The 13433-nt window shown below is 54.2% G+C and overlaps 1 protein-coding gene across 1 annotated transcript; it reads right to left on the bottom strand.

Annotated features, from left to right (window-relative positions):
* Positions 1 to 810: 810 nt before the first annotated feature.
* On the bottom strand, positions 811 to 11722 carry B4galnt4 (beta-1,4-N-acetyl-galactosaminyl transferase 4). The gene is given in 20 exon segments (NM_001107562.1): positions 811 to 1207; positions 1456 to 1582; positions 1906 to 2059; positions 2153 to 2225; positions 2328 to 2481; positions 2568 to 2851; positions 4201 to 5086; positions 5156 to 5256; positions 5336 to 5436; positions 5516 to 5625; positions 5704 to 5838; positions 5936 to 6002; positions 7416 to 7494; positions 7695 to 7762; positions 7914 to 8014; positions 8090 to 8180; positions 8266 to 8361; positions 8448 to 8543; positions 8842 to 8945; positions 11401 to 11722. Coding segments are annotated over 20 exon segments (3102 nt in total). The 5' UTR covers positions 11552 to 11722; the 3' UTR covers positions 811 to 1083.
* Between the last annotated feature and the right edge of the window lie 1711 nt (positions 11723 to 13433).

Below are 13433 nucleotides of genomic sequence, written 5' to 3'. Positions count from 1 at the left end.
GTGTAGGTCAGAGGACGACTTTGTAGGACTTAGTTCTATGTGAGTCTCAGAGTCAGCAGTTGATTCATCTTGACAGCCCTGGTAGCATGCTGCCTTCTTCTTTTTTATTTTTTGAGGCAGGGTCTCATTATGTACCCAGGGCACAGAGATAGGACAATCTCTCTCCCATCTTCTGGGATTAAAGGTATATGCCACTATGTCTGACTCGTAAAATGTCACCTTCTCCTCCTCTTCTTCCTTTTCCTGCTGCTGCTATTTAAAGATTGTTTATTTTATATATGTGTACTTTGTCTAACATATGTATGTGTACTGGGTAACCTGAGATGTCAGAAGAGAATGTTGGACCCCTGGAGTCGGAGATAATTGTGAACAACCATGTGGGTGCTCGTGGGTGCTGGAAACTGAACCTAGATCCCTTGGAAGAGCAACCAGTGCTCTTAACTACTGAGCCATCTCTAGCCATCTCTCCAATGCTTTTCTTGCAAAGCATCTGAGTATCGGAACTTCATCTAGATACAGAGAAGGCGATGTGGGTAATTGGGGGCTTCAGTGTGTCTGCTCGGGCTGTGTGGGGTGACAGACCAAGGTCACTCTGGAGACTTGGTGTAACCACACATGCTGGCTCCACAGCAGTTGCTATGTGGGAAGTCCTCGTGCAGCGTCCTTCCTGAGTAGCCAGGCTCCACAGAAAGCCGGTGGAAACAGAAGCCCCAGGCAGGAAGTGGGTGTGGGAGCAGAGCCTGCATTGCCCACAGCCACCCTAGAAACCAGAGCTCAGCCTCACCAAGAGAACAGTCACAGAAAACAAGTCAGAACTAAAAAAAATATTTCATTTCATTCTGAATAAAAAACAGAACAGACAGAACTCTTGTAAATTCTGAAAACAATGTCATTGCTACAGAAAATTTCACAGAAATCATCAGGGAGTGTGGGGATCAAGGTGCCTGCCCTGCCGTGAACGCTGCCTATCTGGAGTCACAGAGGAGGCATTTAGGGGCCAGCACAGGTGGCCCCAATCAAGGTCAGGATGCAGCTTCAACCCTGCTGCGCCAAGGCCCCGTGGCACAGAGGGCAGCTGGGTCTTCAGGATCGATGTGCGCGGGCACCCTTGCGGCTGCGTGTGGCCCACATGCCTCGCTTTGAGTGATAGTGGTGGTAGAAATGTCGAAGTCGAAGCCTCTCCACCTCCAGCCCTGCCTGCAGGACCCTGGGATAAGTGGGTGGGATGTCAGCACCCTGGCTCAGGTGCTGTGACTCAGGGCTGCCTTTGCGACTGCAGGAGCCGGGGCGCGGGGGGGGGGGGGGGGTGGGGGGGTGGGGAAGGGATCTCGGGAGTAGGGTAGATGGGAGGGATTTTGTGGATCTCTAAGACCCTGACAGGTGGGGCTCTGTCATTCCATCCTCTCATTGGAGGAGGATGAGGTGTCCCGGTATGAGGTAGGGGAGGGTAGTCACCTGTCCAGAAGTTCCCAGTCCTCGCCTCCCCACTGGTCACGGAACTCCTCAGTGTTCATGCCTCCCACTCGGTCAAAGTCTGATTTGTAGATTCCAAAGAGACCAAATCCATTCACCTCCCAGTAACCTTGGGGTGGGGAGGATAACCATAAGGGAGTGGTCTTTAACATTTTCTCCCCAGGGAGGCTGGAGGACCCTGGGAGGAATTCTAAGAAGTCTTATTTTGGAGACTCTGGGGAGGGAGGGTGTGTGTGTGTGTGTGTCTGATATTTGTTCATAACTCATAGGCTCACTGAGGAAAGGGTGTCATGAACTCTGCATGATCTTGTCCTCCTGGGTACTGTGAAGTATGTATAGATAGGGTCCTAGGCTTACCGGGGAGGTTAGGCTTGAATTTTGCCCTGGTGGTTGTGAGAACCTGGAGTTCCTGGGGAACACTCAGGTCCTTACCATGTGGGTCCCACGGTGAGCTCCCACAGCCCAGACGCATGACCACAGGGGCGAAGGCCAGCTTGCCCTCCACACAATGCTTGCGGATGCTGTCCAGGATGTTAGGCGGGAAGTGGATGTGCAGGTCACAGAGGAAAACGATGCTGCTGGGGTCCTGTAGGTTGGGAGGTCTGAGCCCTGCTCACCTCCCCAAGGTGAGCTCAGCACCCTCATTTCTTTCCCCTAAGCCCTTGACTGGCCCACAGACCTCCACTGCATCAACTCCAGTTTGCAGGCCTGCAGAGCGCTCGAAGTTTCCAGTTCGTCTCAAGTACTGGTACCTGGAGAAGCGAAGGAATCACAGCAGTCAGTAAGTGGGGTGGACGGTGTCAGGAGAGGAAAGATCCTTGGCTTCCCTAAGTGGTGGCGGTAAACTTCGTTACCGAGGTAGCTGAGCCGCACGCAGGGCCCGCTCCACATCCATGTCCTCGCTCTCAAAGTCCACCAAGATGATGTTGAAGTAGGAGTCCCCCGTCTGCACATGCAGCGCAGTCATATCTGCCAGGAACTGCACTACCCAGCGCGCCTGATTCTTCACTGGAAGAGGGGGTGCCACTGAAGCAGCATGGCTGGACCGAATGGTTCCCACCTCCCACCCCACCCCCTCATAGAGATGCACATACCTGGTACAATGAAATGAACCATGACATCCTGACGCCAGGCCAGGTGCAAGGGCCGGCAGAGCTCTGGGCGACTGTCTGGGTGGCTGGAGGCGGCAGGAGGGGGCTCGGGACTGTCTCCATCTTCGTCCCCAACGCGGGCTCCCGGCAATCGCAGGAAGACATATTCTGAAAGGCGCTGGCGGCTGCCTCCGCGCTCTTGCAATTCCAGTTCCAGGAGGAAGCGGCTTCCGCGTGCAGAGTCGCGGCGCTTTTCCACGTTCACGATGCGTAGAAGCGAGAAGCGCCTGCGAGGCAGAGCTGATTAACCGAGGGTTGTAGCTCCACTCAACGCCTCCCCCTAAACCCCCGAGAACCACGTGAGTGCACTCCCCAGATCGCATTACAACTGCAACCCGCTCCATCGCTCCCAAACACAGGTTGACCTTCCCACGTCTCATTTCCCCGGCCCAGCAGGAAATAGGAAAGGCTACACTAGGAGGCGCTGTGAGCCCAGGATTGTCAAGTTCCCCCAGATGTCTCCCTTTGCCTGATTTTCTTTGTCCTGAGGTGATGTCTCAGTCTTCTACGGTTAGCCTCCCACAGAACCATCAGGAGGAAGCTGTTGGTTCTCCCATGTGTCCCCCCCATACCCTCAGCAGGCCCCCCACTTTGCCTCAGGTCTTAGGCTTTTTATTCTGCTTCCCACCCTCTGATGACTGCAGTACTCTTTTATAGGAGACCATTGGCATGTCCTCAGATGGGAGTCCTGTGATTCAACCCTACCCAAATCAGGAACCTTTGCCCCCAACCAAACACTTTAGGTTACTCCTTGGGGTCACCTACACCATAGCACCCAGATATGCCTATGATCACTCACAGTGAACAGTACTATAAAGACCATGAGACTGGCCCTCAAGCTCAGGAGACCTGCCCTCTAAGCCACGTAGGTCTGTCCAACATCACCAATGGTGGGAAAGGTCTCACTGCCCCTTTTGAGGACTGCCATGCTCTTGCCCTCTGGAGCAGCAGCAAATCTGTGTAGAAACCCCTGTCCTGTTCAAAACTTCGTGTTGAGCTCGGCTCTCTCCACTGGCTGCTAGACACCTTGTCCTGATGTCCCTGAGTTCATCAAGGCCCACAGGTTCCTCCCTTTCCTCAAGGCAGTCGGTGAACAGAACCGCTCTTCATAAGAACTCCCTCCAAGACAAACTGTGGCCCTAATCTCCTTTGAAATGGTGTAGAAATAAGTTGGATGCCCGAGGCCTAGGAAACCAAGGTCTCCTTGAGTAGACACGGTCCCTAATTAAGACCCTGAAGTGTTCCACAAGGAGAGGTCTAAGGTTCCTGAGCTTGACACTTGGTGTCTCTGGCCCCCGAAATGGCTGTCTGCTCACAATCTGGCTAAGCCTGACTACTGTTCCCTATAGTTTGGATTCATTCTTGGGTCTAGGTCTAAGGTGACAGATGTGGGAATTGGCAGTGAGGAGAGAAGTCAGTCTTGAGTGGGGCTCCAGAGAGCCCTTCAACCTGGATAAGCAAGACACAAGTTACAGAGAGGAGGAAGGGGATCAAAGAGCTGCTGCGAGCCAAGGACGTTCTGAAATCCCTGCAGACACCAGCATGCCTTCTCTTCAGGTAGCCACCTGTCCCGTACCCGCCATGCCGTGCATTAAGCCGCTCCATGTACTGAGCCACCACGTCCACTGCTTCGGTCTCAGGAAGCTGCAGGTTCCCGGACACGTTACAGCGCAGGTCGTTCCAGTCGGAGCGCAGCAGCTCGAAGTCCATGGCGCCCACGCTGAATGTGCGCTGCCAGTCAATAGCATCCTCACGCCAGCGGCCCAGCGGCCGCCCAGCAGCCTGCTCCTCCTCTTCCTCACTGTCTTCTGATGTGGCCTCATCACCAGGGGCCCCGTCCTCCCCTTCTTCACCCTCTCCAGGCAGCTGTGGTCTAGATACCTGAGATAAGCTCAGGAAGGAGGTCACAGACTGTGTTTCCACTGAGGAGTTCAAGTCCACCGTGGGCACCATGAGTCCTTGTCCGTGCAACTGGCCCTCCTGGCCTCCCTGGTTGGTCTGTGCCCTGACTGGGGGCCTTAGTTCTGTGACCTTGGGGCTACTGGTCCTATAGCCCTGGGTCCGAGGTGGATGCGGGGGCACCCGTAGCTGTACTCTGGGCAGAGGCTTGGGGCGCAGGAAGACACCAGGGAAGGGTGGCCAGGGCGAGTCTCTCAATGCCCTTGGGGAAGCCCGCTGTCCAGGTCGTACCCTGGTCACATACACTTTTGAAGACGACTTCTCCGAGGTTCGGGGAGGCGGGGCTCGCCCCAAGAAGAGGGGCAGGGGGCGTGGGGCCCAATTCAGTGCCCGGGAATGTCTGAGGGTCTGCTCATCCAGAGGACTAGTCGTAGGTGGGGTAGGGCTGGCTGTAGTTTCAGGGGAGGCTGCTGGGGTGGGGGTCCTGTGGCTCTGCTGTAGGGATGCATCAGTGGGCTCCAGGCTGTCTAACAGTTCCTGCTCATCTTCATCATCCAGGAAGTCTGCAGAGAGCGTCTGGTAAGCAAAAGTATCTGGCATTTGAGCTGGGAGGGCAGGAGTGAGACACTCACCATCTGGGTTGAGGAAGAGGAAGGCTCTACGCTGAACTTCTTCCTCCTCATCTTCCTCTCCTTCCTCCTTGTCCATTTTCATGTATTTATAGAACCCGAACCTGAGGGAGAAGAGTGTATCAGAGACCTTCCTCACGAGGTTCCTCATCCTCACTTCAGATAGGCCACACCCCCACCTACCTTTCCAGGTAAAGCGGGGACTCACGGTAGAAGCACTTGTTCTCTGTCTCCATGTGAGTGAGACGGGTATGGTCATTGGGATAGATGAAGGACAGGTACACCTGCAGCAGGGCCGACAGCTTAGGGCTAGGGCCTGGGGCAAACGGTAGCTTTAAGAAGCCTCCCTCGCCAGGCACTTACGAACTGCAGTCCTTGGTATCTGGCTATGGGGAAATCCTTGAGGACATAGGTAGGTGCATAGGCACAGGGTTCTAGCACATTCTCCAGGCTCAAAGGTTCCATCCGCGGAGCTATAAAGAAGGACAGTCACTTGGTGGCCTGGCCCTCGCCCCACTCCATCCTCACCCTCCTCTGGAGCCTCCTCTCACTGAGGAAGAAGGTGTCCCTGGGGTCTGGATGCAGCATGTCGGCGCTGGGCTCCTCCTGTGCTGGGTATCCTCCTACATGGCTAGCTGGAGACTGAGGCACATGGGCCACATGGTCCATCTTCAGAGATGACTCATCTAGGAGTAGGAGGGTATCTGGAACCTCAGCCGACCCATGCCCATGCCGAGCCCCTGGGAACCCAGCCACTCCCCCGAGGAGACACCCAGCCCGCACCTGTGTACAGGGAGATGTGAGCAGAACCAATGATCTCGAACTTCAGACCCGGCAGGAAAGCTCGCCACTGGGGGTGTGGGGATAGAAAGAGGTTGGGTCCTGGTAGGTGGCTTTCCTTAGTTCATGGGTAAGGGACTAGAGTGAAAATCCTCAAAGGATGCCAGACACTTGGTGGGGAGAGTAGGAGGGGCTTAAGGAAGAGGCAACTGTCAGAAGGCCCAGAAGGTTAAGGAGTTCAAGGGGCAGATCTGGACCCAATCCAATGCTCCTTCCTCCCTCCTCCCTCCCTTCTTCCTCTCAAGGTTGCTGATTATAACTTCTGACCCCATTTTCTCTCTGGTTTTGCATGTTGCTTTCCGGAGGTCACTGCTGGATTTTGCCTCAGCCCTGGACCTAGTATCTGCCACCAGGTGGCCCTCCTCAAGCCCCAGCTCCATGGAGGCTCCTGAGTTTCTTTGCAGATGAGTTCCTTCCCACCTCTATTCAGTCAGTGCTCCTTGGGGACTGACTGGGCACTTCTGCCAGCTCATCTGGGACCTTTGTATCAGTACTTTTGCTCTCTTCCCTCCGACCATCAAAACACCGAGTCTCCATTTTTCTGAGCTGCGTGACATGTACTGAGGTGCTGAGGCCGAGAACCATCAATGCTACTGTGGTCACTGCACTTCATCCTCGAGGCTGTCTTGCTGTCAAACCCTCCTCCCTATCTCCCAGCTACCCGTGTTTCTTCCCCGTGGTGGCTGACACTAACTTTCAATCTAACAGGTTCTAGAATCCCTGGAGACAAACTTCCAGTGACTTGAAAGTAAGCTAAGCACTAGCGTGTATCTCTCTCAGTTCCTGGATGAGATGCAATGTAACCAGCTAGTTCACACTCCTGCTGCCAGGACTTCTCCTCCAACATGGACTGAATCTTCAAACCGTGAGCTGAAATAAACTCTCCCTTAAGTTGCTTCTTGTCAAGTATTTTGTTACAGAGACAATCACGGCAATAAAAAGCCAGTACACTTCCATGGCTCTGCCCCTCGACTTCTCATGTTCCACACAGGTCAGAGGGATTCCTGGCATGCAACAATCTCAACTCTCTGAGTCTCCCACGACAGTCTGAGGAGTTCAGCACAGCGTTGCAGGTCTGGCCTGATCTGGCTACCAGAATTCTTGGAGTCTCAGACGATGCCATAAAATGGGGGCTGGTCCTCCAGGCACAGAATTCATATACTACACTTCCTGCCGTACACTCTTTCTTCCCCATGTCTCCTGGTGAAGGGCCACTTTTCAGTGCAGACCCTCTGAACATCCAGCAGGCATAATATACCCTCCTGACCCTGGTCCATGTCCCCAAATTTCTGCTTTATCTCCTAGACTGGAAATCCCTTCTGGTTGGAAACCACCCTGCAGTGACTGTCCAAAGACAGAGGAAGTGGATAGGGTTGGGGAGCTGTGGTCTTTGGGGCTCCTTCAGAGGGCAGGCCGCACTCACACCCACTTCCACATGGTCTGAACCCTTGTCATCTTGCTTGTGAAGCAGTTCAAAGTAGTATCTCCTGGAGGCCATGAGCCTGTGGACATAAGGAACTAAAGTTGTCTCCCGCCAAATAGAGTAAGAGCGCAGAGGAAGAAGACAGAATCTCACATTCCTCTGGGATGGTCCCTCAGGAAGACTTATGTAACATGGGCAAGAGCAATACCCAGCCTCCCTCTCATACACCAACACAGATGTGCACACACATGTGAATACATACATTCTTAAGTTACTCACCGCCGTGGCTTAGACACCTGGGAGCTGAACTTGGTGAATTCTCCAGGTGCGGTCCACTCAGAGCCAGTCTAGGGGTGATGCAAGGGGGACAAAGGAATGACCACATTCTCCTTGTGGGCATCGGACACATTCCGTCTGTACTCCCAAGAAGCTGCAGGAGGTCCAGTGAAGACAGATGTGGTGTAGACAGAGGAGCTAGGGCAAGAGGGCAGAACCTACCTTGCCCACAAAGGCTATAAGCTGAGCAGCTGCTGGGCTCTCATCCAAACTCAGCCAGAACTCAGAGTTGTCATCCGAAGCCACAGAGAACTGGACGTCTCCTAGTCCACAGGACAGAGGCTCAGGAAGCTGAACTGTTCAAGACATTCTGCCCCTGCCATCCCCAACCTACTCACCATCTCTGGCTGGGTGGATGAAGCCAAAAATCCGGAGTCCATAGTTCTTCCACTTAGGGGACACGGCTAACTTTGTCACCGTCGTGCGGGTCTGTAGGCAGTGCAGCAGCCACTGACTCACAGCTCAGTGCCTGCCTTGCCCACCTGGCCAACCTGTATGTTCCTGAGGTACTCACATGAGGAAATAGTGGGAAGTGTAGGTTTCTTCTCAAGTGGCCCACAGCACCCCCACACCAGTCCTCAAACACGTGCAGGTTCACCTGTCCTTTGAACTAGGGGTCAGAAGGGACGTTAGCTGTTATACAGTCTGTTCCACCCCTCCTCCCAACCCAGCCCAGCCCAACTCAACAGAGCTCACCTCTTCCCGCCATGGGGGTGTCTGATGGGTGAGGTTCAGTGGGGGTGGCTTTCTAGCTCCTCCAGGAAACAGCATGTTTGGGTCCCGCCCCTCAGGCTGCAAGAAAGAGTAGCCATGTCAGAGTTCTAAAGGCAGGAAGTGGCCCAACTGCACAGTCCGTCTAGACACACACAGAGTAGAACTTCATGGTTCCCCTTTTGGACATCCAGTCACATCACCTATGTATTCTCCACACAGGTACCCTCAGCAGATTTGCGGTCACTGATAAGACTGCATACCATTCATGACTACCCAGACACAGTATCCAGGCTGGGCTCCCCTACAACCCGTGGCCATATCTATCCATCCGAGAGACTGGCTCCTTGTGAATAGGGTTTTCCCGGTCACTCCTTACCGCCTGCTCCTCTTCATGGCTTTCACTAGAGTCCTCTGCCCTCTGTGTGGATGATGCCACCCGGACACCCCGGCTATCGGTCACACCAGTCAGCTTCTCACCGTCTGCAGATGTATGGGAAGCGTGTTAGAGCTCAGACCCTCTAAAGCCAGTATCTTTGTTGTTGGGGTCAGCTGGAGGGGCAGGGCAAGGAGGATTGCTAAAGCCTCCACTTCTGCTCCGTCATTTGGGGGCCCTTCTAGACCCTACCTTGGGTGGGCGATTCAAAGCAAGAGTCTTTTTTACCAGCTCTTCCCCAGTCTCCAGTGAGAACCGGGAGCAGGGCTATATATACACTCAGGCTAGTGTGAAACTATACACACTCACACCCATCTGGTGATCCTCTTAGAATGGGAGAAATCCATTCTTGGGAAGAATTCCAGATGGACTCACACCCTTGATGCCTTTCCCGTGTGCTGGGGTGTTTGCCTCCTCTCTCTAGATATATATGTCCACTCTCTCTAGATAAGACATGTCCACTATGGTTCCTCCAGTTTGGGGTAGACTGCTCCTGTACCTTGTTTTGTCCCACTTCTTGGACCTTCTCCGTAAGTTGCATGCCCACCATATTCCCAGGTGTCCACTCTTCTGGACTTGAGTCTCCAATTCACTTTATCCCAGTCCCACCCCTCCTGAGGCTTCCAGTGAGAGACACTAGATTCAGGAATCCTTCCTGTTTCAAAGCCACGCCTTGCATCTACATCTGCCCTTAGGTGCAGATCTCAGAAGCTAGGCTATTGGAAGGTACAGCTGACACCAGACACGTCTGAACAGTCTCTAGGTGAGGGGCTGCCTGTATGGTCTCCTCCCTTGAAATTTTGGTGGCGCTCCACATTCTAGATCCTTCTTTGACAAGTCAGGAAGTAAGTAAGACTCCCGGTCAAATTCCCAGAGCCTGGCCTGGATACCCATAACCCATCAAGCTAAGTCTAGGCATTTTGAGTACAATGGGAACTTTCTGAAGTGGGGTCTCAGCTCAGGCCAACACCGCGGCCTTGCAGGGGCTAAGCCTCAGCACAGAGGGCGTGGAAAGAGGTGTCTATCCCATTCTCACTTGGAGATATCTGTAAGCGCAGGCTGCTGGACACCCACTGAATGTTGCCCGTATGGAAGACTGACTACACTGTCAGGAAAGTCTTAGGCACATGCAGCTGCTCAAATTCTCACATGCCTTGTGGTGCCTGGTGGGTCCCAGGTGCCCAGATAGGAGATGGGGCTTCAGCCCAGAGTAGAGTGTGTGTGGCTAGGGCTCCATCTGTGCAGCCCAGGCTGCTTCTAGCAGTGCCATTGGGCAGGGCTGATTTTCAACCCACCTAGGAGGAGTCAGAGCCAGGTGCCCTAATGATTAACTTTCAACAGTGGGGCTCCCTGTCTTCACTCCTTCCTGGTTAGTCTCAGACAGAAACAAATCGCTCAGGAAGTCAGCTGAACCCACAAGAGCAGCTGATGAGGGCTGGCTTTATTGGGTACTAGGTCAGTTCTGGGTCCAGACTTATCTCTTAGGGATAGAGCTGTGGCAGGATATCTTGAAGATGTCATAGCTAATAAGGTACATAGATTGGGATGACCCATAGATTTTCTTGGGGGCTGGGAGCTGTCTCAGATCCTTGGCTCAGGATCTGGTGGAAGATGAGCGGAAACAATTGTCCAGGCATATGAGGAGGCAGGGGGCCTCTGCAGGCAGGAGACAGGAGCAGGGCTGAAAAGGGAGTTCTGGATCCATCAGGTGGAGTGGACTAGGACGTTGTGAGCCAGTGTCCCTGCTCTGAGACTTTGAGAGCAGACACTTGCTCCCCTCCCATTAAATCCTCAGCTCATCAGCTTCCTTCACAAAGATCAGGCGGAGCTCTATCTGGCTTGGTTAGGAATCTCCAGGTTCCTCCCCTGGTCTTTTTCTACCTAGCTGTCACTGATGTTCACCCTGCTCTGAAGCTTTCCCCGCAAAGGGTGTGTGTGATGGTGGCCACCACCTCCGGAGGTTCTCCCCAGCTTCTTGCCCTCAGGGTTTACCAGGCCTAAGTTGCTTTGTGTATCCTCTACCCACTCTTAAGTGTGCAGACTACAACAAGCGTTTACTCAAGTTAGCATTGGTCCCTAGCCCACAGGCATTTCAGTCACAGGTGAACCCAGGGTTTCCAGCTGTTCTGGCCACTCCAGGCAGCTGGATCCCTCAACACCACCCTTACCTCCCCACCCTCCAACAGATGAGGAAACTGAGGCCCTGCTAAGTAGGCAATGGCCTGACAGGCCTCTTGGCTGAGGGCACCGGTTCCCCCAAGGGCCCACCGTTAATTCCATCACCACCGGATCTAAGACAGATTCCAGGGTCCAAAAAGGTTAGGGATGAGTCCCGAGGGTCCCTGGCGTTACTGCTGACGTCATTGGGCGTCCCGCCTAACAGAGTCGCGACCCCTCCCCCAATATAGCGGAGCTGGTTGGAACAGGACAGCAGGGGCTCTGGGCAATCAGACCCCCGCGCCTTGGGAACACCGTGCCCTCTTGCCCCGCGCCATCGCGTACCTCGCCCGTAGCCCAGCCGCTGGCGTAGCGCGCGGCCCGGGCGCACCAGGCTCCGGTGCACATACGTGAGCCACGCGGCGCAGGTGAGCAGCAGCAACAGCAGCAGCAGCTTCATCTGCTTGCGGACCTTCTTCACCGGGAACCACGGCATCGTGGCGCCACACTCAGGGGCGTCGCTGCGGCCCTCCGGCCCCGCCTGCCCCGCCCCACATCCCCCGGCCCACCCTGCTGCGCTCAGCGCCTGCAGCACCGCATGGTCCTTTGTCCGCTGCGGGGGCTACGGGATTCGGCCACGACTCCCGGGCTGCTCGGGCCGCGGTCGGGGTGGGCGGCGGGAGCGGCTCCTTGAGGCGCTCCCCCGCCCGCCCCTCCCGGCTGCTCACGCTCCTCTGGACGCCGCGGGACCGAGCAGCATCCACGCTGCGGTGCTACCCACCGTGAAACGGGACCGACGGTCGCGTTGCCCGAGCCAATCGGCCGCGGCCAGCCTGCTTACAACCAATCCGTGATGCTCGGAGGCGGGGTGGCGCGTTAGGGTGTGCCAGCAATCCACACGACGCGCGCATTCACCTGGTGTTCGTCGGCCGCGCGCTTGGGGATGCGGGGGTTGTAGGGACCAAATTGGCGATGAGGGACATCAGGGAGGTCGGGGAGATGTAAGAAGTGGTTGTTACTGTAGAGGCCATGGCAGGGACGAGGGGTGCTGCGGGAATCAGGCTGCGTGTATGGGAAAACGCTGGGAATAATGAACACACAGAGAAGGAGCTCAGCCCATCTCTCAGTCGGACTTGAACAAGGCTGGGATGTTCTCGTTTAGCTGTGAAATAGGACAGGTGGATGGAGCTGGTTCTGTCCAGACTGCTTCAGTTGTGCACTCCATTTGCTTTCTCGCTGGTGCATCCCAATCCTCCTGACTACCACCTCTCTTTCACCTACCACAAGCCGGTTCTCCTTGAGCTTCCAGCCACTGACCAGGGTACTTCAGTTGGTGTAGCAGAAGCTGCTATGAGCCTGCAGAGCTCGTGGGTTAGGAATGTGGACTGGCCGTTTGAATAGTTTCCTTTCCTCCGTGATGCCATGGCCTTAATTGGAAAGACGCCATTGGAACGAGGTGGAGTCATTTAGAGACCTTCGCACCCTAGAGTGGGTGTGCCCCAGTGGAGATGACTGGACACCTTCCGGTGTCTGTTCTAAGGGGTGGCCTCCAGCTCAGCAGGCAGTGGGCCATCTCATACCCCAAGCACCACTGTCAACTCACTGGTGCTGCTTGCAAGATTGCTTTGCTGGTTTTGTTTGTATGATGTTGAGACAGTGTCTCACTATGTAGCCTTAGTTGGTTTGGAGCTCTTAGACATCTGCTCACCTCTGCCTTCTGAGTGCTGGAATTCAAGGCATGTATCACAACACCTGGCTTGCCTTTTGTTTGTTTGTTTGTTTGTTTGTTTGTTTGTTTTTTGGTTCTTTTTTTCGGAGCTGGGGACCGAACCCCGGGCCTTGCGCTTCCTAGGTAAGCGCTCTACCACTGAGCTAAATCCCCAGCCCCTTGCCTTTTGTTTTTAACATTGCCCCACCATCACTATGTATCCTTAGGACATAAAATCAAGTTGGCCACATTTCTATCTTTTTTTTTTAACTTTTAATTTTTTTCTGACAGTTTTTTTTTTAAACTTTCTTCCAAGCATCACCTGCTGTTCTCATCATCTGGCTCCCTGTTCTGACTTGTTTCTGATTCCTGCACTTGTCTATATCCTATTATAACCATTATTATAACCTTGTTATAACCATTGCCTCAAATAGTGCTCTGTTTCACACACACACACACACACACACACACACACACACACACACACACACACACACACCCCTTACGAGGTACGTGTTGTAGCCACTTTTGCATCCTGGTAGTCATCCAGCTAAGAGACATCTTCACAAGGGGAAGATTTGAGGGTGTAATAGTGAAGCAGAAGAAGAAGAAGAAGAAGAAGGAGGAGGAGGAGGAGGAGGAGGAGGAGGAGGAGGAGGAGGAGGAGGAG

This window comes from Rattus norvegicus, chromosome 1 (genome assembly GCF_021556685.1).
Source record: "Rattus norvegicus strain SHRSP/BbbUtx chromosome 1, alternate assembly SHRSP_T2T, whole genome shotgun sequence".
Classification (NCBI taxonomy): domain Eukaryota; kingdom Metazoa; phylum Chordata; class Mammalia; order Rodentia; family Muridae; genus Rattus; species Rattus norvegicus.
This window is presented reverse-complemented; position numbering and strand designations above follow the sequence as displayed.